A 22432-nucleotide genomic window follows, 5' to 3' on the forward strand; every position below is an offset into this window, starting at 1 on the left:
GTAATACAGATCTCTCAGTGAGGACCTTTTGGGACCTAGCACAGCCCTGCCTGCCAAATCATATCCTTTCAAATTCATTTCATTTCAGTGCAAGACATCTTAATATGAACATACTATCTTGTTTCAGCAGTCCCACTAAATGCTTTTGGTAGTAGCATTCTCTGTTAAGTACACTTCAGGTAAAATTTACACAACTCCAATGTAATAAGGTAGAAATTGGGTTGCTTTTTCTTTTCTAAGTACAGTCTTGCAATAAAGCTATAGAAATATCCCTTTCTTCTGCTGGAAAAAATTAAATAAACTGTTGTAGTTCATGTATCTTTACCAAAGCAGTTAATTTCTGTGCTGCTGTCTGTCCTCATGCTGCAGAGCAACCGTGAGAGCTGTCATTGCTGATCAATGTCCCTCAGCCCTGCAGCCAAGTGCTTTAATAACCCATCACACTGGCACAATGGAAATAGTGTCCTTCAGACTCAGATCAATATTTACATAAATTATGTGTCTGCAGCTGATGAGAGTGAGCAGAAACATGATCTGCATCACTGAAATTGAGACTATTTTCGAGATTTTTCTGTCCCTTCTTGGTTGTTCTAAAACGGTATTCTTCAGAATGTCTCTCTTTTATTTCCTTTACACAGCACAGGGTGTTACATTTTTTCATGTGGGTGCTGTTGAGCATAATAATACCCTTGTTTCAGGTCACATTCTGTTGAAACTTCAGCACTGATTTAGTATCACTTAGTGATGATTAGAAGCTATAAAAAAGGATCAAGTCACTGTAGATTACTGGTGTTAAATATTTCTGTGAACAAGCTGGTTCAAGTAATACTTGTAAATCATTCTTTTTTGTATTATTTTTTTTACAGGGTAAGATAATCCAGGCTAAACTCTTATGCCTGAAATACACTTAGTAATACTTGTTTGGGCAGACACTTGGGCATTTCCTAGGCTGCTCTGCTCTGCAGTGGCCTCACAAGTGTACAACTAATGCACAATTTCTCTTCCTTTGTGGTCGAAGCGAGCTTGTAACTTGATAGGCTTAAGAGACCACTTAGGAGGGAGGGGGAGAAGGAGCAAAGCTGCAGGGACCACATAGGGCAGAAGACAGGAAAGACCTGAGCTAATTCTATGCAAAGGAAGCAGTTGGGAGGTGTGTAAAGGGCAGGCTGAAATCTCACCTGCTTTTGTAGTGTGTGGAGGACTGTCATGTAGAAAACACAATAACCATGGTCCATTTACTTCTCCTGTGTAGGAGCAACAGGATGGGCTTCTTTCCCTTTCCCAGATGCCAGCTTTGACAAACTCTTTGACTCCTTTGCTCTGAGATACCCATACATCTGATAAATTCACTTGATGGATTCAGAGATGTGAGGGGGGGACTGATGGATGAATGGTCAGATAAATGATGATAAAATTATGTGGAATGTGTCCTTGAGTGGCAAAGTGTGCATTAATGTGACAATGGGAAGCCCCTGTGCTGGGCAATATCTGCCCAGTGCTGGCAAGTATTTAGTCCTTTCTGAGTTTAAGTTTATGGGGTTAAACACACAGTGTGAATCAGATGAAAGTGTTGGAATCAAAAGTATCTACACCTTCCCTTCCTTGAGGAAACAAGTACAATATAAATAATACTCCATGAAGATCTTCCTCAATTATAGCACTGGAATAACTTAATAAAAAGTCCTTACCTTGCCCTGATCAGGACACTTATGTACTAAGTGACATTTCTGTTACTGTCAGACAGCTGAGGAGCAGCTCTGGCCCCTGCTTGCAGGTCTCATAGGGTAACTCCCCTGCAAACCATCAGCACATGATTCTGTCACCCACTTTCCTTCAGGAGGTTCACCTGAACTCTAGTGTGTATGAGAAAAGTCTGGTTGACTTGTTTCAGCTTTGGTCACACAGGGAATTCAAAGCTGAATTCAAAAAATTCAGTCAGCAACTCCTGGCACTTCTAACGAAGAGCAGCTCAGATCATGTTCTTGGGCACAGTTTTGTTTCATGTCTGGCAGGGCAGGTTTCTAATGCAGATGAGGAAATTCTGGATTGTAACATGTAATTGCAAGTTGAAGCACAAAATTCCTTGGTTGTTTTTGCCCTGGTGATCTTACAAACATGTCATTCTTTAAGGATTTTGTTTTGTGTAGTGAAGTATACTCATGAATTAACTTATGTAAAGTTTTTGGCAGACATTTTATTGCTTGTCTCACATACTGTTGCTTTGGGTTCATGACTTCATTTGTCTATAAAGGTGCTATTTATTTTTGCATGTAGTTAATGCTGTGTGGGGTCAAATGTGAACAAGTTTTGTCATCTCCCTTTAATATCCTCATTTGAACGATTGTTCAAGGACTTCTTTAAATGCTGTCTATCTAATGTGTTTTGGAATTCATGTTTATTTATAGAAAGGAGTATGAAAAGGGATGAGCCTTTCAGAAGTGGCACACTCTATTTCCCCTGTGTTTTAGAATTCAGTATAATTTTAAATGCAAAAGGAAACTTTAAAAAGAAGAAGCAATGAAATGTCTTGGCAGGAAACCATTTGGGATTTGGGACTCTGAAATGCTGCTGGTGCCAGGTGTACCAATGCATCGAGCATTTTTATATTTCTTGGAATAAAGCCCTTGCCAGTGGCACTTTGATGCCATTATTTTGGATGATTATTGATGCTCATTTGAAGGCCAGTCATCTGCAGTTCCTGTGTAATCACATAACTTGTGTTTTCTCAGTCTCTGTCAAAAGTAATTCAAGGTCTGATGCTGACATTGAACTTAAGAAAGGGTAGAACCATTAGTTTTATATGGAATATATAAAATGGAAGAAAATACATTATCCATGTCTCCAGATGGCTTCCAAATATTTTCTAGTTGTAGCATGATAAAAGTATGTTTTTCTTGAACCTAACTTGTGAACGCTGGACAGTAGGGTAAGGATCTACCTTACTTGAGGTCTGCAGCACCCAACACATTTCATACTAAAAATTCTGTGGATCTACACAAAACCAAATATATCTTCTGTTGTTACTAGTCAGTGTTAAAAACTGAGGATAATTACTTCATTATATGGCAGGGTGAGCATTTTGTTCAGAAATTCATGATTTTGGAGTTCATGTTGTGTTTTGTGGAAGTCCAGCACAACAGTATTTGAGTGTATGTACCTTAGGTTTCCCAGGTTTCTACCCTTTAAAAAACTGAACTTCAAGGCCTTTTTGGTTATCTCTGCTTTGAATAATTTCAGTTAATGAATATCAACTTCTTTTTTTTTTCCAGTCACCCAGCATGGGCACCCTGATGGGGGTGTATTTGCCCTGCATGCAGAATATCTTCGGGGTTATTCTCTTCCTTCGGCTGACTTGGATGGTTGGAATGGCTGGAGTTCTTCAGTCCTTCCTGATTGTATTGCTTTGCTGCTGTTGTGTAAGTACTTAGGTACAACAATGCATGTGACATAACCTCTGTGAAACTACTGAGAAACCTGGGGAGGCAGCATTGTAGGTGCTTGTGTAAAGAAAAGTCAGATTTAAGCCAGGCACCTTCGCCATGTTTGTAGCTGCAGAACTTTTTCTTTTACTATTTTTTTTTACTGTTGCTTCTAAACGGGCAAACTGTAGTGTAAATACAGTCTCATATATATAGAGTTTGTTCAGCAAACAGCTGTTTTCCATGCCTGCCCCAGGTGAGGGCTGCCTGCTTTGTTGGACCAGCCTTGGTTGGAATCACAGCTCTGCAGATTGAGGAACACCTGTGTTCTCTTATCTTGCTTTGTCTGCAGACACCCTCTGTTTGACCTGATAGAACAGGGGCCATCCCTCAAACAGAAGTCTCAACAGCTCAGTGATTAAATTCTTGCTGTCCTTGTTTTCTTTAAGATAATGACAGGCAGAATAAATAGAAATGCTGTATTGTATATGCAGTGGCAGCTTTATTTTATCAAGAAATAAGTTATGTTTTAAAAAATGTTGTTGACACAATTGCTTCCTGTTCCCTGCTTTCCACAGACTATGTTGACAACCATATCAATGAGTGCAATTGCCACTAACGGTGTTGTTCCAGGTAAGTGTAGTTAACAAATGTCTCCATTCTGTTAAAAAGGTAAAAAAGAAACCAAAACCCAAGTTGCTGTAAGATGTTAACATGGATTTATTGTAGAGAAGTTTGCTTAATGTGGAATACAAAGCCTGAATTCATATCTAGTGTTTTTTCTTGTTATTGATCAGGCTAAAGATCAATTTCTTTGGTTTTAACTCGTGTGCTAGGAAGTAAGATACTTCAGTTGAACCTCAATATAGCAGATACACTGTATATAATTATTTTGTATTGCTTTTGTGAATATTTAAACATTTATAGCAATAAATTATAATTCTACTCTCACTTTTCTCGTTTCACAGCTGGTGGCTCCTATTTCATGATATCTAGGTCATTGGGCCCAGAGTTTGGTGGAGCTGTAGGGCTGTGTTTTTATTTGGGAACAACATTTGCAGGAGCCATGTATATCCTTGGTGCCATTGAGATTTTATTGGTGAGTAGTACCAGAGTGTAATCCTGCTTTAAAGACAACCTATAGAAAGTACCCCAGTGTTCTTGTCCCATGTTTGCATACACATTTACAGGAAGAGACTGGAAGGTCTCCAGTTCTTTACCTCTAGTGCTTCCCTTTGGAAGCTGCACACTCTGAGTATGCAGCCTGGGAGCTCTTCTGACAACACACATGGATGTATGTCCAAGTCTTCATCCAAGACTTGTGTTCATCTGATAAAGTTGGCTCAGTTGTGCTGCTACCTCTTGATTTTTCTTGTAAAAGATTCCCAGTGAAGAGCACGCTGCAGAGTGCAAAGCCATTTACATTTCTAGTACAGGCACACAGTCCCAGACAGCGTTCTGTGCTGGTGTTCCTCCAGCTCACTTTTGCTTTCTCCTGTTTCAGACATACATTGTGCCACAAGCAGCAATTTTCCATCCATCTGGTGCCCACGATGCCTCCAGTGCCATGCTGAACAACATGAGGGTGTATGGCACCGTGTTCCTCATCCTGATGGCAGTGGTGGTGTTCGTAGGTGTGAAGTATGTGAACAAATTTGCTTCCCTCTTCTTGGCCTGTGTAGTAATATCCATCCTGTCCATTTATGCTGGAGCTATCAAGTCCATCTTCGATCCACCTGAATTTCCGTGAGTAATGTTTCTGGATGGGGGTTGTAGTTTTGCCTGTGAGTCTGGAAGTTGGGCTTTAATGTAGCTTACTGAAAACTTGTGCCTGATACATGGTTGAAGATACCTTTTTTTGTGAATTACGACCAATATTTTTAGCTGTGTATAATGACAGTATGCAGAGGTCGTGGAACTGAAGTTTCTTAGGCTAAAATGAACATATTACTACACTTCTGGAACTGTTTTGGTCGAAGGAAGTCTCATGGTGAGGCTGATGGAGGCTGACATTGCTCTGCTTCCTGCAAAGCCAATCCAGTCTCTTGGCTTGCAGCTGGTGGGATGTGAGTGGTGCTATTGCTGGGTTATTTGTGCAGTTCTTAGGGAGCAGTTTGGCAGGTCCCTTTTCCCCAGGCCAGTCAGACACCACACTCTGCCTTCATGGCTGGAAATTCGTGGTGTGGTCAGCTCCTTGCTGAGAAACTGGGCACCTTTTGGGAGTGTAGTGTGGGGCTCTGTGAGGCTCCAGAAGAGCTTTCCCTGCTCTGTGAGGAGCCTGCTCTGGACCCAGCACGAGCTCCTTGGATGTTGTGAGCTGAACATGGAATCAGCTTCTTGAACTTGGAGCTGGAGCTGCAATAATGTGGATGTATGTGTTTTACCAGGAATGCAAACTGTATTTTCTGATACTACTGACAAGAGATGAATGGAATGGAAATAGAGGAGTTGGATTTGCATAATTATTCACATCTTGAAATGCTTTGACCATAACTAAGTACTTGCAGCCCTCAAGTGTTCCATTTGGGTATTTAAAGCCCAGTGATTATAGTGTTTTACAACAGTGAAGGTTTACAGCAGTAAAACAATGTCTCTACACCCTCCTCATTATCTCTTAGATTGTTTGTGAATGTTTTCCCTATCTTTCTTCTTGGATTGTATTCCTCTTTCTTTTTTTCTGAAGTAACAAGATAAATTATTTTTAATTTTGTAGGGGAAAGCTTCTTGGAAGTTACAGTTTGCAAGCTTTCAAACATGTCATTTTCTTTGCAAAAAGAAGCCCTGTGTCTTCCATTTTCCCGTCTTCAGTGATCAATAAGACCTGTTAAACAAAGTGGAATTAAAATTAAAGTGGAAGAAACTTTATTTTCCTGTGGGTGCTTTCTGACAGTGGGGAGAAAAGCTGAATGAACTTTTAGTAGTAGGAAGCTGTTAATGTTACATCACTGTCTTGTGGAATTGTCTTTGGATACAAAGACAATTAATTAACTAAAAATTTTTCAGTGCTGAAATAAATGATTGTGATTAGATGAAATGCTACAGGCAGTGGAGGATTTTAGCTATGAAGCACTGTATCTGCTGACAAGAAGAACCTTTCCTTGTTGTGATTTTAATATATGTTCCTAATTCTGAATCTAAAATGTCTATATTGCAATTCAATTGTTGTAGTATAGAAACTGGGTTAATGACATTCTAAATATCTTTAGATATTCTAAATATCTAAATTGTAATAGTAATTTGAATTCTAGTACTCTTCACATTTCTTCCACTCCAGTAGTTCTGTTTAATAAAAAAAAGAAACCAACCCAAACAACAAAAAAACAAAAATTGTCCTAATTGTTCTCTTTTATTGTTTAAGCTAAGTCAATCAAATTCCATAAATCAAAAAATTCCTTAAAGGGAACAGATACAGTCTTTGTCATGCTGCAGCCATCCTTTTGAAGGAGAGAAATGATGTAGCACAGTGGAGCCACTTGAAGTTTCCACATGATATAAAAGAATAAATATGAGCAAGTGTGGATTTCATTTTCCCAGTAATATCCATTAACTCTGGTGTTCATATTTCCCTTCCAGGATTTGTATGTTGGGCAACAGGACTCTGTCAAGAGATCAGTTTGATGTTTGTGCCAAAACTGTAGTTAAGGATAACATAACTGTGGCCTCTAAGCTTTGGGAGCTCTTCTGCCACAGCACAAACTTAACCACTGAACACTGTGATGAATATTTCCTAATGAACAATGTCTCAGAGATAGCAGGAATTCCAGGAGCTGCTAGTGGCATTTTAATAGGTATGGTAGAACTTTTTTTTTTTTTTTTCCCTTTAAAGAGGAGTCATGCTGAGCTGCTGAAATGGGTCAAACTCTTCCCTGCTGGTTAAGAAAAAAGGAATGAAGAAATGTAATTACAGTGAAGAAAATTATCTTCAATAAAGAAAGTCCAGTCTTATTACCTTTAAAAAGATGAAATGGGACTTTTGTCCTGATACAGTACTTGTCTCCTGTAAAATTTATTAAATTTCCCTTGTTCATCTCATAATTTCAGCATGAAGTCAGCTGTAATTTTAAATGATACTAGCATGAATAAGTTATTAAAATTTTTCAGAGCTCTGTAGTGACAGCTCTCTACTTCAGACAGGTTAAGATTATTCCCTGAAAGATAAGAGTACTTGTATAGAAATAGTGTGTCTCCTTTGCCCACTCCTGAATAAAGTATAATTGAAAAGTGTTCGTTATTGAAATGAACACCAGAGTGCAGCTGCTTTGTGCAGGTGCTGAGTGCTAAAGGTTCCCATTTTCACAGAAACCAGCAGTCTAGTTTCTAAGATTACAAGAAGACTCAGCATTTGTTAGTGAAATTTCAAATGCCAAACTTATTGATATTGCTGCTTTGCATTTTCTGAGCTACTATGTGGTATGGTGGCTCATAAAAACATTCAGTGTATTTCCTTTGGGTTGAAATAGGTATGAGCTTAAAAGAATGTTACATTTAGTAATAATCAAGTTTAGGTTGCTTAGGCTTCTGTAGACTATTGATACATATTTGTGGTTTTCCTGTGTTGATCACTGAATCCCATTTGTAGTCCTCAATTGTAAACTCATTATAATGAGAACAGGTTTGAACTGAAACATGCTTTTATTTTCTGTGGTGTGATAATAACCTTGAAGACAACTTATGGAGCAATTATTTGGAGAAAGGAGAGATACTGGAGAGAGCACATCAGCCCTCTGTGGATGTAGCAGGCCAGAAGAACAACCTGCACCTGTACGTGCTGTCAGATATCACCACATCGTTCATGGTGCTGGTTGGCATCTTCTTCCCTTCAGTGACTGGTGAGAATGCTGGCATGAGGGGGCTCTGAGCTTCCTCCTGCCCTGTGATCTTACCAAAATGTACTTGCAGGTATCATGGCTGGTTCAAACAGATCGGGGGACCTCAAAGATGCACAGAAATCCATCCCTGTTGGAACAATTCTTGCCATTGTCACCACATCACTAGTCTGTATCCTTTTAAAGTTACTAGAGTGCTGGTACATGGTGTCTGATTTCTAGAACTGCTTTCAGCTCACCAAATTGTCAGTGCAAGTACAACTGGCCACTGGAAAAAAACTAAGGCAACGACAACAGAACATTAGTCCTTGAGCTGAAAGAATTTTAATTATTATCCTGTTACTTTCCATCCCCCCTTTTGTGATGAGTTCTTTTCTCATTGCTGTTCTTTGCTACACAGTGATCTATAGCTTTTCAGGCTGGTGATGTACATGGAAATTTTTTTTTATGTTGTAGTGAAACATTAAGATGAAGGGAGGCTTTAATGGGAGAGTTTGTAAATTTCAGTTCCTTTTTTAAAAATAAAGCATTTTCTTTGGAGTGACTTTAAGGAGTATAGGTTTTCTTGAACATTTTAGAACAAGATAAACTAGAGTCAGAAATTAGACTAAATGTTCCCAAGTGTTTTTTCAGCTCTTCAGGGCTTAGGACAACAGGAGCTTTGCTTTGGAAAGACTGTCTTCTTACCTGCTCTCATGCTAGAGAACAGATGAGCAAAGATCTTCAGCTTTATCTAGCTCTTGGTGTCCTAAATGACAATTTATCAACTCATATAATTAAAAAGAAAACAATGCAGTCAAAAGAGCTTTCTTAATCAGTCTCACCTAAAGGGCAGCTGGCCAAGATGTTGACTCTCTTGGAAATTCTGCTGTTTCATTCCCGTTTTTTGCCAAAACTTGCCAAGCTGTAAATCAGAATCCAGCTTGCTTGTCCCAGCTCTTTAGGAGCACAGCCTTTCTGTGCTGTCACTTTGGGAGCTGATCCTGTACCAAGAAGTCAGCATTTCTTATGGACATAAGGAATATTAAAGCAGGTCACAGTTTTACCCCCAGCTCTGGCAGCTCAGGCCTCACCCATTGGATACCTGGATGTGTCCATGTCCATGTGCACCTTTCAGGAGCAATGTTTCTTCTTTTATTGCAGTTTGTAACCTATAGTTGCATTTCAGGGGTAGTATTCAAGATTTAACCATTTTTGTGAACTTCATTTACAAGGTAAAAAACTACTGGAATTCCAAATCCAAAAAGCTTGCATCCCCAATGCAGAATCAGTACAGTTAATAACAAACATGACTGTCAAAGACTTATTGGTGATGTGAATGCCAGCAGAGATACAAAAAAATAATGTGCAAGGTAATGCCTTGCTGTATGTTCAAAATATCTTCAGGCACAGGAGGAGAGAGAAAAGAAAGATTTTAATATCAGCTTCTGTACTAGCAGAAGATTAAACTGACATTTTAGTATAAAAATGCTTCATTTGATTTTGTCTCCTTTGTTATAACATTTCAACCTTTCTCTGTAACATTAGAAGGTGTATGTGAGCAGTGAGACATTAATTTCCATGCCAGCTTTACCACATACTTGTGGAGAAACTGGAGTGCAAATGCCATGGGATGGAAGCACTTACTGTCCTTTCACAATACTTTCATCTGCCATATCTAAATAAATTCTACTTCCTTAGCACCCTCTGTCCTCCAGACTTCAGTTGTGTGTTATTATTTGGAGCCTGCATAGAAGGTGTTGTCCTGAGAGATAAGTAAGTGTTACTGCTTTAATGCTCTCCTTTGTTTTTCTTGTTTTTGCAGTGTAGGTGTGTTCTTGCCTGCTTTGTCTGCATGCCCCACTCCTCTCCTTGTTTTGGTTTTTGTTTTTAGAGTTTTAAAAATTTTTTACTTCTGGGTGCCTTATAAACCATATTTGTATGTGAATTGTAAACACTGTTTTTGGAATCTTCTTGTGTTCCATTTGATATTTTCTGGCACGGCACCCTCAGATTTTCCATCCTGTGTCATAGCTCTTGCATTTTTTGTGTGGTAGTAAAAAATAATGTTGAGATAATAATACAAGAATTTTAAAATATGTATAATGAAATGTCAAAATCAAGCTGTAGACACTTCCAATCTGTATATCATAAGTAACTCAGATTATTTCCTACTTTCTGTGTTTTCTAGTTAAGAAAATAATACAGTATGATTAATAATAAAGTATAGCATATTCAAAATACGGTATAATTAATAATAGTATTTAAATGACATGTTACAGCTGACCCAAGAAACCCAAACATGAGTCTCAAAGTAGTCCTCAGAACACAAATGCCTGGGTATGTTCTGCCTGCAGGTACGGCGACGCGGTGAACAAGAACTTGGTGGTGGGGACGCTGTCGTGGCCCTCGCCGTGGGTCATTGTCATAGGGTCCTTCTTCTCCACCTGTGGGGCTGGTCTGCAGAGCCTCACCGGGGCCCCACGGCTGCTGCAGGCCATAGCCAAGGACAACATCATCCCTTTCCTCTGGGTTTGTACTCCTTAAAAAGCTTTCTGCTCATGCTGCTTCACCAGCTGTCTGACTTCATGCTCTTAAAATCACATTTATTCTCCCCAGTTTGCCCAGCACTGAAGTGAGGGGCAATATGTTTTATTTTGATGTTGTTTTTTTTCTTTTATTGAAAACAAGAATACTTTTAAGGATTTTTAGATTAGACTTATGGGGTAATTTTATCATCAAGCATCTGTGAAGCATGGCAAGCCATTAGAATAATTTGACTCTTTGCTCTAGAGAAGGAAGTATGTAGGAGAATTACTGTTGCTTCTAAAAAATATAACTTGATTTTTTCCCATTACAACCTTATGAAATACCTGGAACATATACTTAATGTTTCTGTTTTTTCAGATCTTTGGTCATGGAAAAGCGAACGGGGAACCGACGTGGGCTCTTTTGTTAACAGCTTTAATTGCTGAGCTAGGAATCCTTATTGCTTCACTTGACATGGTGGCTCCAATTCTCTCAATGTAAGAAACAGCTGGGTGCTGTCTCAGGGAGGGGGTGAGGAGAAAGAGAAACACTCTTGAACTTTGCTAGTTTGATTAGCTTTCAGAACTAAACCATTAACCAAATTCCCAGAGCCTGAGTTCCACTCTGTAATTCTGTAATTTCTATGAATCCTCTGACTTCAGGCTCTACATATAAATGTATTTGTTTCTGCTCTAGAGTATTCTGTGAATAAGCAAGTTTTTATATTTTTATTTGGTTTGTAAAAACATTTTAATCACAGAACAAAGACAGCATTATGTTGTGAACAGATTAACTTGATCCAATTAAAAAATTGTTCTAGCTACTTTATGCTGATAGTTTAGGCTAATAGAAGTCAGAGGGGCAGGGGGATGGGACATGTGACGGGCAGCAGGATTTTGACTTGAAATCAATCATGTAATTATGATATATGCCAGGATCTATAAATGTGCATGCTAAAAGGTTTTGCACTTTTGTTTTGCAGGTTTTTCTTGATGTGTTACCTCTTTGTTAATCTTGCATGTGCAGTCCAGACACTTCTGCGAACCCCAAACTGGCGGCCCCGCTTTAAATACTACCACTGGTGAGTGAAGGGCTTTGCCTCTGCAGTATGCACTTGAGAACCTTCTCCAGGAGGGCAGGGAGCATCTTTTATTTCTCTGGCCATCAGTTGTACACAAAAGCCAGACTCAGATATGTCATGGCACAAGAGTTTCATTTTAATAACAGCACAGAAAAACTCGTGGGACTGGGGAAATCCAGTGGAGGTTTTACTTTCACTGCCAGTTCAGCATAGACAGTTTAAAGAAAAAAGAGCAAGAATTTAATTGACTTGTTTCTTTAGGCTTTTCTGCCCCACTACTTATTAATGCCTTTGCTTTTTGTTTTTAGGGCCCTCTCATTTTTGGGCATGAGTATTTGCCTGGCACTGATGTTCATTTCATCTTGGTATTACGCTTTGGTAGCTATGCTTATTGCAGGCATGATTTACAAGTACATTGAATACCAAGGGTAAGTATTAACTGGATAAGAAAGGGTAAGAAGGAGGCTGGATCTTTTTAATGAATTATCTCTAATTTTCACATTTAGAAATTGAGCTGTCCAGAGATTACTTGTAGGGCTTCTTTATTACTTAATTTTTGTTTTCATTATTTTACTGTGTCACTGCTAAGCAAAAGCCCCTGAAGTACTTTGTTGTTAAGCCTCTAAAGGTGTTAGGTGAAACATGAATCACAGGTAGTAGAAAACTGGTTGGGATCTCTCTGCTGTGTACTGTACATGATTACTTCCGGCCCAGAACAGCTGATGCCAACCATTATATTCTAATTTATCTGGTGCAAAGGTCTGTCTGGAACAGTCCTTGAAAAGTTGAATCAGTTGCTGGGGTTGCTGGAGATCTGCACTGGATGGAGTTGGGCTTTATAACTTAATTTGGCCTAATAACTAAATTGGGTGTTGAAATGCCAGATGTTTATATATGCTTGGGAAGCCTTCTCTGTAGCATTGATTACAAATTAAACCAGAATGGTGGTTCATCATATATATTTTACTGAAACATTTTCACTTTTCTTATGTGATCTGTGATATCTCAGACATTCATGCACAAATTACAGATGTGGATGTGATAGATGCTGTGTGTCACATTACTGAACTCACTGTCAGGTGCTCAGATCTCCATAGCCTGACTGTCAGAGTGCAGTTAAGTGGAGCCATGTGTTGGCTGAGCTGTTTGTTCTTCACAGTGCAGAGAAGGAGTGGGGTGATGGCATCCGGGGCCTGTCACTCAGCGCAGCGAGATACGCCTTGCTCAGGCTGGAGGAGGGCCCTCCACACACCAAGAACTGGAGGTACTCGTCTTGGGCTAATGAAATGGCTGTCATGGTTATCTGCTTACACTGAAGGAATTAAACTGGACTCTAAACAAGATGTGTGAATAAATTTCAATGCCTAGAATATTTAAAAAAGTGTTGAGTTTGCAGTAAGCTGGCTTGTTACTGCCAAGCCTTGCTGCGTGGGCCCTGTATGGGCAGACCTTTAGTGCTCTTTGGATCTTTAACTGGACTCCAAATTGATGAATTCAGAAGTGGGACCTGGGGAAACTGGAGGTCTGTGAGTACAGAGGTGTAGAGGCCAGGGAATGAACAGTGGCCAGCATTATTCCTTCTGGTGTCATTTCTTCTTTGTGTTGAAACAGATTAAGTGGGCAAGAACCCTCCTCTTGCTTGGGCATTGTTCAGCCCTTGGGCTCTGAACAAGAGCAATAGGAATGTATCGAGACAGAGTTTTATAAATCCTTTTATACTTGCTCAGCCAGACAGAAAGTGACTCAACTGATTGTGTAGCAATACCTTAAGGAACAGAAGGCAGGTGGGATCTGTGTTTAGATGGAAATATTTGTGTTTTCCATATGTCAGGTTTCTGGATACAGAATACTGATATTTTCTTGGCACAAGTATCCAGATAAATCTGGGATATCAGCCCTACAGTATGAACATTGTGTGCTCCAATAGTACTTAAAAGAGCCTTGAAAAACATACCTGTAAATAAAACACTAATGCAATCCTCTCAAGCTGAGTGTATCAGTAGGTTTTATTACTGTCAGCACAATGCAGCAGCAGAATTCACACAGTTTCACATCTGCTGTTAACCAAGAGGAAAAAAAAAATTAAGTAAAACCCCTTGAATATGTGAGATAGAGAAAGAATGTTTCAGAGTTAATATTTAAGCGCAATATAAGTGATGAAAGGCAGTTTTTTATGTGTATTATTGTTAAAGCTTTAATTAAAAGATGTCATATTTTTTATTCTCTCTAGGCCTCAGTTGCTGGTGCTTCTGAAACTTGATGAAGATTTGCATGTAAAATACCCCAGACTGTTAACATTTGCATCCCAGCTGAAAGCTGGTAAAGGTTTGACTATCATAGGATCAGTCATCCAAGGGAATTTCTTGGAAACTTATGGAGAAGCCCAAGCTGCTGAGCAGGTCAGTGTCCTAAATCCTGAAGCAGAAAGGGGTGAGTGGGGGTAATGCAAAATTTTGTTTCCTAATCATATGTGGAAAAAAGCATCTTAATAAGGCTTCCATGAAACACAGAACAAGTTCAGCAGTACTACAGCTGTTCAGTGAAGAACTTGCATACGTATTTCAGCTGCCAGTTGTGCCTTGGGAATGCAAGATCAATGCTCACATTTGTAAATAGCCTTGCAGCGTAAAACTGCCTTAATTTATAGGAAATAATTACTGTAGAAGTTTTCTGTGTGCTGCTTAATGGAGGGAAGAGGACTGTGTAGTTTTCTGAATATTCCAAATAAAATGTTTTTTACTGAAAGAGTGATAAAGTCCTGAATTGGTCTTCCTGGGGAGGTGGTGGAGTCGCCATCCCTGGATGTGTTTAAGAAAAGACCGGATGTGGCACTCAGTGCCATGGTCTGGTTGGGGTGTTAGGGCAGGGCTGGACTCAGTGGTCATAAAGGTCTCTTCCAACCCAGTGATTCTGTGATTTCAGTAACTGGTAAACTTAGCAAATGTGTTCTTCTTCAGTGTGTTGATAAGTATATTACAAAAAGCATTGATTTTTTTTCAATTTTTCAATAAATTACTTAATCTTCCTCATTGTGCAAACATGACATCATAGCCCTATTTACATCTATAAATGTACCTATAAATGTAAATATATGTATAGCATCAGCATATTTGTTTTCTTTCCTGGAGGCTTTTTCTGTAGGAAAATTGCTACAAAAGGAAAACTGATTCATGGGCTATGTGTTGATCAAGTTTATTTATTTAGTTTTTAAGCAAAGAAAAGGTATACTTGCTGGTGTGTGGGATTTGGTGCTTATATTTGTAAATTTAATATAACACAGCATGTTACGTGGGAATTTGAAACTGGAAATCCAAATGAAGTCAATTGGCCTTGGGTTTAAAAAGGTGTTACAGGATTAGAAAATTGAAACTAAAATAGTAACACAGATATCACTATCTACTACGATGAATAAGAGATGATAGCACAAATCAAAAAAATCCTTACTTTAATCTGTTAGAAATTATTATGTCTGGAAATAAACTGCATTTTAGACAAGTGGGCGTTTTCTCTTTTGTTTTATTAGGGAAATCTGATGAGCAGAACTTTGCATTGTAATATGCTTTACCTATGGACATGTGAACCAGGAATTTACATTGTAATGTCATGACAGGGAAAAACTGAGATTTTTTTTTTTTGTCTGTCTTGCAGACTATTAAGAATATGATGGAAATTGAGAAGGTTAAAGGATTTTGTCAAGTAGTTGTAGCCAATAAAGTTCGAGAAGGAATTGCTCATTTGATCCAGTCCTGTGGACTCGGTGGCATGAAGCACAACACTGTGGTTTTGGGGTGGCCCTATGGCTGGAGACAGAGTGAAGATCCAAGATCTTGGAAGACATTTATAGGTGAGCTTTAAAGGTTTGGTGTGATTAGATGTGAACAGAGATGTTTATTAAACACGTGGTACGCATGATTTTAATAGAATCCTTGTAAGATTGGTTTTGAGTTTGTCTTTTTTCTTGTATTGATGGAGAAGCAGGTATTTTCACACAAAACTGCTCTATTTGAAATACCAGTTCCTGTGGGTAAAAGACCGAAGAAAGATCTTCAAAGATTAATCTAGCAGCTAAAACTCATGTGTCTAATGAATGGTTAAAAAACTACCAGCTTTGAGACATGCTGGTTTTGTGGGAAACTGTAATTTGTTTCTGTTTTGTTACTGGTTCTAACCTATCCTTCACCAGTGGATAACACTCTTCTTGCTCCTATCTCTCTCCTTCTACTGTGATCCAGTTACTTAATCAAACTAGAACAGAGCAGATACTGTCTCCTCTTATTTAGCTTTGAAGGTTTCTGCTTTTCTTTCAAGTGTGAAATAAGACTTGTGTTCCTGTGAGTCTGCTTAATCCTGGCTTTGTCACTTGGACTGATCTGTCTGCACAAGCCTTGCTGTACATTCTTTTCTTTATTTAAGTGATGACTTTTATGGTTTGCTGGCACTTGCTCAGCGAGTAGCATTTTTCTTAACCATAAACTACTAGTGTAGAATTGGAAATAACTGTGTTCTTCCCCTCCTGGGCAGGTACTGTTCGCTGCACAACTGCAGCTCATCTGGCTCTGCTGGTTCCCAAAAATGTGTCTTTCTACCCCAGCAACCATGAGCGTTACAACGAAGGCAACATTGATGTGTGGTGGATTGTGCATGATGGAGGCATGTTGATGTTGCTTCCTTTTCTTCTCAAACAGCACAAAGTAAGCTGAGAATGTCCCCCACCTAATTCTGCATTCTTCAGTTTAAAGAAATGTGGTCCAGTTGTAGAACCTGTATTGATAATTGAGACTGGATATGTTGCTAAGTTTCTATTTTGTAGAGCAAAGTGTTAATGGTTCAAGTGACTGAGAGTTTGTGTTCCCTCACCAGGTTTGGAGAAAATGCAAAATGAGAATTTTTACTGTTGCTCAGATGGATGATAACAGCATCCAGATGAAGAAGGATTTGGCTACTTTCCTCTATCAACTCCGAATAGAGGCAGAGGTAGAAGTGGTAGAAATGGTAAGGGAATTGAGCCATTTTTCACTTCATTTGCATGTGATGATGTTTGGTTATGACTTGATTACAAGCACAATATTTCTCCTTATTTCTGCAGCACAATAGTGATATCTCAGCATATACTTACGAGAGAACTCTTATGATGGAGCAGAGATCTCAGATGCTGAGGCAAATGAGGCTGACAAAAACTGAGAGGGAAAGGGAGGTATGTCATTTGTGGTTGTTCTCTATGGGCTGCTCAGGGGGATGACACTAAGTGCCTTCCTATTAGTGTGTTACATAGCTGTTGCTTAAATTTAACTCCTGTGCTCTAAAGATATAAGGAAATACTTTCAAGTGTAGCTTTTTTTTGTTTCCCAAAATTGCATGTAGTTCTTGTTTTTATCTTTGTATGGGATATCCAGTCTTTGTCTCAATTTATAGCATATCCTGTTTTCCTGCTGAAGATGTCTTTCCAGTTTGGACTTACAGGACACATGACTATGATGTCTATTACATGTAGCTATGAAAGATGATCCATCTTTTCTGCATGTGTCTGTCAAGTGTTTTTTTTTTGTTGGCAATTTTGGTTGGTCTTGTCTGTTATTTCTGACCATGTCATGATATAAGCTAGACTGACATTTTTTCCTATATAGATACAGGCTTCTGTCAGTCCAAATTCTGCTTGGCTTACACCCATCAAAACTGTTAAAAGTCCGTTTGGTATGTTAGACTTTTGGCTAGGGCAGATGCCCAGTGTCAGCTCCTGAAGGCTAAACAGAGTGAGCAAAATAAAAGATAAAATGGAACAAAAAGTCAGTAATTATTTAAAGAGCACCAGAGAGCATAAAATAAAGTCTCTGAGTTCACCTTGTCACTCATGTGCCCTCCAGGCTCAGCTTGTAAAGGACAGACATTCAATAGCACGTCTGGAGAGCCTCTACTCAGATGAGGAAGATGAGGGAGACCCTGTTCCTGAGAATATCCAGATGACCTGGACGAAAGAGAAATGTGATGCTGAGAAGCGGAACCGAGGCAGTGCTGTGGGAAGCTTTAGAGATCTCATCAGCATTAAGCCGTGAGTCTTGTCTAAGTCTGCACTTCACATCTCTTGAAGCTCTACGTGTGCTGTGCTTTTATTATCTTTTGTTTCCTAATCCTTGGTTTGGATGCTGTAAACATTGAGACCTGGCTATGAAAAGACCTCAGCTAGCCTCCCCAGAAATCTCTAACCAGTCAAATGTGCACACATCCCTCAATATTTCACTTGGTATAGCCAAATTCTAAATTGGAACTGTTAAATCCTGTAACAACTTCCCTCCTGTCTCCCAAATACCTCAAAAAACCACACTGATAATTTCACTGGTCTAATCAGAATTTAAGAAGAAAAAGATGGTAATTTCACAGTCTAGTGTGTGGTGTGGATGTTTAGCGCATAAAGGAAGAAGCTGTGGAGATGGTGATGAATGACTTGGAACAGCATCTGTGTGTGATAAACCCTCTGAGGTGCTGCTGCAGGAGCACTGACATGGAACAGCAGCTGTGGTACTACCACGTGTGTTCCCCCTGAAGAGTGAGAAGTAAAGGTCTATTTTGGCTTTGTGTCAATCTCCTGTGGCTTCTTTGATATCCTACATCTCACATGAAGAGCTCAGTCAGTTTTGCATACGTGGCAAAGTTCCAGATTTTTCTTCCTCATAAATCAGAATTCAAATCTGTTTTAGGCTGAATCATACTGTAGAAATTCTGCTGAATTTGGTGTTAACTACCTGTACTTTTTCCTCTTCCATGCTTTCAGAGGGTGGGAAAACTTGTAAGTTTGTTATTTAAATTAGAAGTACATTAAGATGGTTGAGAGGAAAGAATTTTTTCAGCTAAAAGCAGGAAAACTATGTGTATTGATGGAAGAAAAGGCACTAGAGTTGAGCAGTCTTAGCAACGTTTTAAAGGGAGCAGGATTAGCTACTTAAGCTACGTATCATTATAAATAGGATGTAACAAACTACGAGAGTTGTCCTGATGAGAACTAAGGATAGAAAACAATTCCAGTCTGAACCTATTTTCCTAAGCAGAGTATGACACAAGCAGGAAGAAACATTACTCATTCAGTGAAGCTCTCATTCCACAGCACTGCTAGGATGTTATTTCTGGCAGTTTTTGGGCACTAAATAAGCCCTTTCTTGTAGCATACACCTTCAAATCACTGAGGAGATGCCAGTTTTAAATATCACTTTAGAGAAAACCAAACCTTCAGTTTTTAACTCCCTTTCCAAAACTATACATAGCTAACAACTGTTATGTTCCTGCTGCTGGTTTTTTCCTCACTTCCTGTAAACATAATCTGGCCTCAGTGTTGTCCCTGGCTTTCTGAAGCTGATGTGGTGAAGACAGAGCATGTCCTTGCTCCAAATTAAGTAAGAACATGAAGTAACAGAGAGGTAATTCACAGTGGGTAAATTATTCTGTTAGCAGACCAATAAACATGGTCCTTCCCCACTGCATCTTCTTTCTGTGTATATAATTTATTTGCAAATCTGAATATTCAGAAGAGCAGCAAGGTTGCTAAAGAGTTTCACTCATCAAGCAAAGCCAAATCAGTGAAACCACGGATATTTTGTATTTCATTTGTTTCTTCTAATACTTTTACAATATTAAAATGAAGATGAAACCCCAAGTAGAAAAGCCTCAAAAGTATAAAAATATTCTTCTTTTGATAAGTTTATTTCTGTATTGTATTTCTTTTTATGTTACAAAAATAATGATTGATTTCTGGTAAGAAGGAAACATTCCCTGGCCTGAAATTCCCAAAAGTTACTTTTGAGTTTTGTTCCTGCATTAATTGTTGTTATTTTGTGTTAATATATTCCAAATAATTAATGATTTTACCTCTCTTAGCCTGGATTCTTATGGAGCAGAGGTTTATGAGACAATGCTGCACCTATTTCCCTTTTCTCCCCTAACTTTGAACTAAGTGGCTACTCAAGTTTGAAAGTGTGATTGAGATTTTAAAGACATCCGGGTAAAAGTGTTTCTTGTAAACAGGCAGAGAGGTTGATTAGTGTCCTGAAGGAGAGCTTAACACCTGTCTAACAGTCTGGAGAAGCCCCTCACATGCAGCCTGCTCTAGCCTGCCATCCTGTACTTCCCCATTTTGTGACCGTGGTCTGTAGCAGCCCAGCCTTTTTCTGGAGATGTCAGCTGCTGTTCAGCACCAAGAGAGAAGTGTGCTCCTGGGAAGTGTGGGCTGAGCACGATGGGACCAGGCTCCTGCTTGGCTCCCAGTCCCCTGAGAGAGTTTGGGGGTGCTAGGTCTGGAGGGGTGCCTGGCCTGTGCTGCCGTGGGCACACGGGAGAGTTTGGGGGTGCTGCAGGGCTGCCCTGAGGGAGGGCTTTGCAGCCATGACTGTGCCTGGTGGAAGAGAACATCCCCTCGTGCAACTGTGTTTTCATTTCTTATGCAACACTAAATCATCTTTATCAAGTGTGCTTTTTGAAGAGCAGTGTAACTTTCTAAACTGGAGACTTGACTCCAGAGATCTTAAAACCAGCGGACTAGCTGTACCTGAGTAAGTCTGGGAAATGTCTTCTGTATCTTCATCATAAAGTTTGAAGAAAACCACTATGTTGAGCTGACATTTAACAGGGTATTTAGGAGATTTGAGTATGCTTTTAAAGGACCTTTTTAATAATTCAGTGTTCAGAGGTGTGTTGCTAACAGTAAGTCTGAATGTGCTTCTCCTACAGGAACCAGTCTAATGTCCGAAGGATGCACACAGCAGTGAAGCTAAATGAAGTCATTGTAAATAGATCCCATGATGCCAGACTTGTGCTCCTCAACATGCCTGGTCCTCCAAAGAATACTGATGGAGATGAAAACTGTATCCTTTCAGGCAAGGCCTGGCCCACACGGAAGGTTTTTCTTTAATCTGTTCTCTTGAATTCATTTTGCCACCAGTGCTGTTGAGCTGTAATATGTGACAAAGTGTCCCCTGAGTGGAGGGTATTGTCTTGTGGCTGTAAGGAAGTAATTGCTTAAAGGAAAAAGTGCCCCAAACTCACAGTATTTTGGTACTTAGAGCTAAGTGAGACCACAGCCGAGGGCTGTGAGCTGGCCCTGGTCTAATCCCTGTGTGTTTTGGTTTTGATACTTTTTTTCCTTGACTTTACTGAAACAGACATGGAGTTTCTCGAAGTCTTGACTGAGGGTCTGGAGAGGGTATTACTTGTTAGAGGTGGCGGCCGAGAAGTCATCACCATTTACTCCTGATTTAGAAGCTTCTGACTCTGGTCTACATTCACCTTCTTGGCCATTACGGACATTCCAGTTTTAAATGGAGAAGAAAAAAAGGGTTTTTGCCTTTTTTCTCCTCATCCAGTCCTGTTAATTGTTTTTCCATTGGCAACATACATATCTTTTGGGATTGCAGTATTTGTTACACCATCAAATTAGCAACATAAATTGTGAAGCTGCCACATTATTCAGTTTCTGCTTTGGTACCCCAGCACTTGTGCATGTAGTTTTAACACTAAACCTATTTTTAGTCAGCACTGCTACGTGCAGTATTTTTAGTAACTGTATGTAAAGTTAGGACATGAAAGCCAGTTACTGTAAAAAGATTTAAAGAGCTTTTTATATTAGGTTTGGGGGATAGAGATGCATTATATAGCAGCTAGTTTCTGCTGAAGTTCAGCTATAAGGCATTTTCTAAGAGCACACTAAATTGTAAGAGAGGACTGAAAAAGCTTTCCTTTTCTGGGTTTATTTCCAGAACTAAACTCTCAGTATTGGGTAAGAATTTATACTTTTAATACATTTATTGATAGAGATTTAAATAAATTATGTTGACATAGTTGAAATTATGTATGTAGCTTGCTATAAGTTTTGTTGCTTCTGAGACTTCAGGTTCTGTGAGGCCAGATCCCTATTTATTTTTGTATTTATTTGTCAGAAATATTGGATATGCAGATGCAGACTGTTTAGGAGAACAGATATCTCTCAATAAATTCTGAATCACCAGTGGATTGAAGGACAAGTCCTGTGCAGTTCTTCCATGCTTTAAATTTCTTGCAGACCATCCATCAAAAGTACATTGAGCATGTTGGAGTCCCGTGTAGAGCCAGGTGCTATGCTGCACTCACAGCGATGGGATTGCACTTGCACAAGTACAGGGGACCTGCTGCTTCATTGTATGCTTTATGCCCTTAGAGGGAAAAGAAGAAAAGAAGACCTATACTAACCATTAAGTCTCTGGAGATTTTTTCAAGCCCATTAAGTTGTACTTTATGTACAGAACATTCGTATTTTTTCAATAAAATGTTGCATACACTTTGAACCTGCTCTCTGTTCTGTGTGTGAGGGTGGATTGTGCAGGAGGAGCCTCTGCCCTGCCCTGGTCCAACATTGACACTGCTGGAGCCACCAGGTGAGGGCCAAGGGGCTGGGGCTGTATTGGTGCTCACCCAGATGGCACAAGTCCTGCATGGGGGAGATGCCAGCTTAGACCTCAGAGCAGCTGTGTGTGTGTCTGAGGAATGAAACCTCTGGGGACACTGCCGGAACCCACGCAAAACTGTCCTGTTGAACACACACAAGATTTCTCTCTGGGAGAGTGGTGATCCCATGCCAGGGA

The 22432-nt window shown here is 39.5% G+C and overlaps 1 protein-coding gene across 3 annotated transcripts in view; it reads left to right on the top strand.

Moving 5' to 3' along the window:
* Positions 1-22135, top strand: part of SLC12A4 (solute carrier family 12 member 4) — a 46045-nt gene extending 23910 nt beyond the window's left edge. For all 3 annotated transcript variants that reach the window (XM_015640019.3, XM_033517321.1, XM_015640020.3), the window contains 21 exons: positions 3270-3416; positions 3998-4052; positions 4388-4518; positions 4924-5165; positions 6993-7207; positions 8084-8248; positions 8319-8417; positions 9943-10000; positions 10582-10756; positions 11132-11250; positions 11736-11834; positions 12143-12262; positions 12994-13098; positions 14065-14233; positions 15483-15678; positions 16356-16525; positions 16695-16826; positions 16921-17028; positions 17696-17880; positions 20547-20680; positions 20978-22135. In XM_015640019.3, coding sequence (XP_015495505.1) covers positions 3270-3416; positions 3998-4052; positions 4388-4518; positions 4924-5165; positions 6993-7207; positions 8084-8248; positions 8319-8417; positions 9943-10000; positions 10582-10756; positions 11132-11250; positions 11736-11834; positions 12143-12262; positions 12994-13098; positions 14065-14233; positions 15483-15678; positions 16356-16525; positions 16695-16826; positions 16921-17028; positions 17696-17880; positions 20547-20680; positions 20978-21069 — 2916 coding nt within the window. In that variant the 3' untranslated portion in view covers positions 21070-22135. The remainder of the gene's footprint in view (positions 1-3269; positions 3417-3997; positions 4053-4387; positions 4519-4923; positions 5166-6992; positions 7208-8083; positions 8249-8318; positions 8418-9942; positions 10001-10581; positions 10757-11131; positions 11251-11735; positions 11835-12142; positions 12263-12993; positions 13099-14064; positions 14234-15482; positions 15679-16355; positions 16526-16694; positions 16827-16920; positions 17029-17695; positions 17881-20546; positions 20681-20977) is intronic.
* The last annotated feature ends 297 nt before the right edge of the window (positions 22136-22432 follow it).

This window comes from Parus major, chromosome 11 (genome assembly GCF_001522545.3).
Source record: "Parus major isolate Abel chromosome 11, Parus_major1.1, whole genome shotgun sequence".
Lineage (NCBI taxonomy): Eukaryota > Metazoa > Chordata > Aves > Passeriformes > Paridae > Parus > Parus major.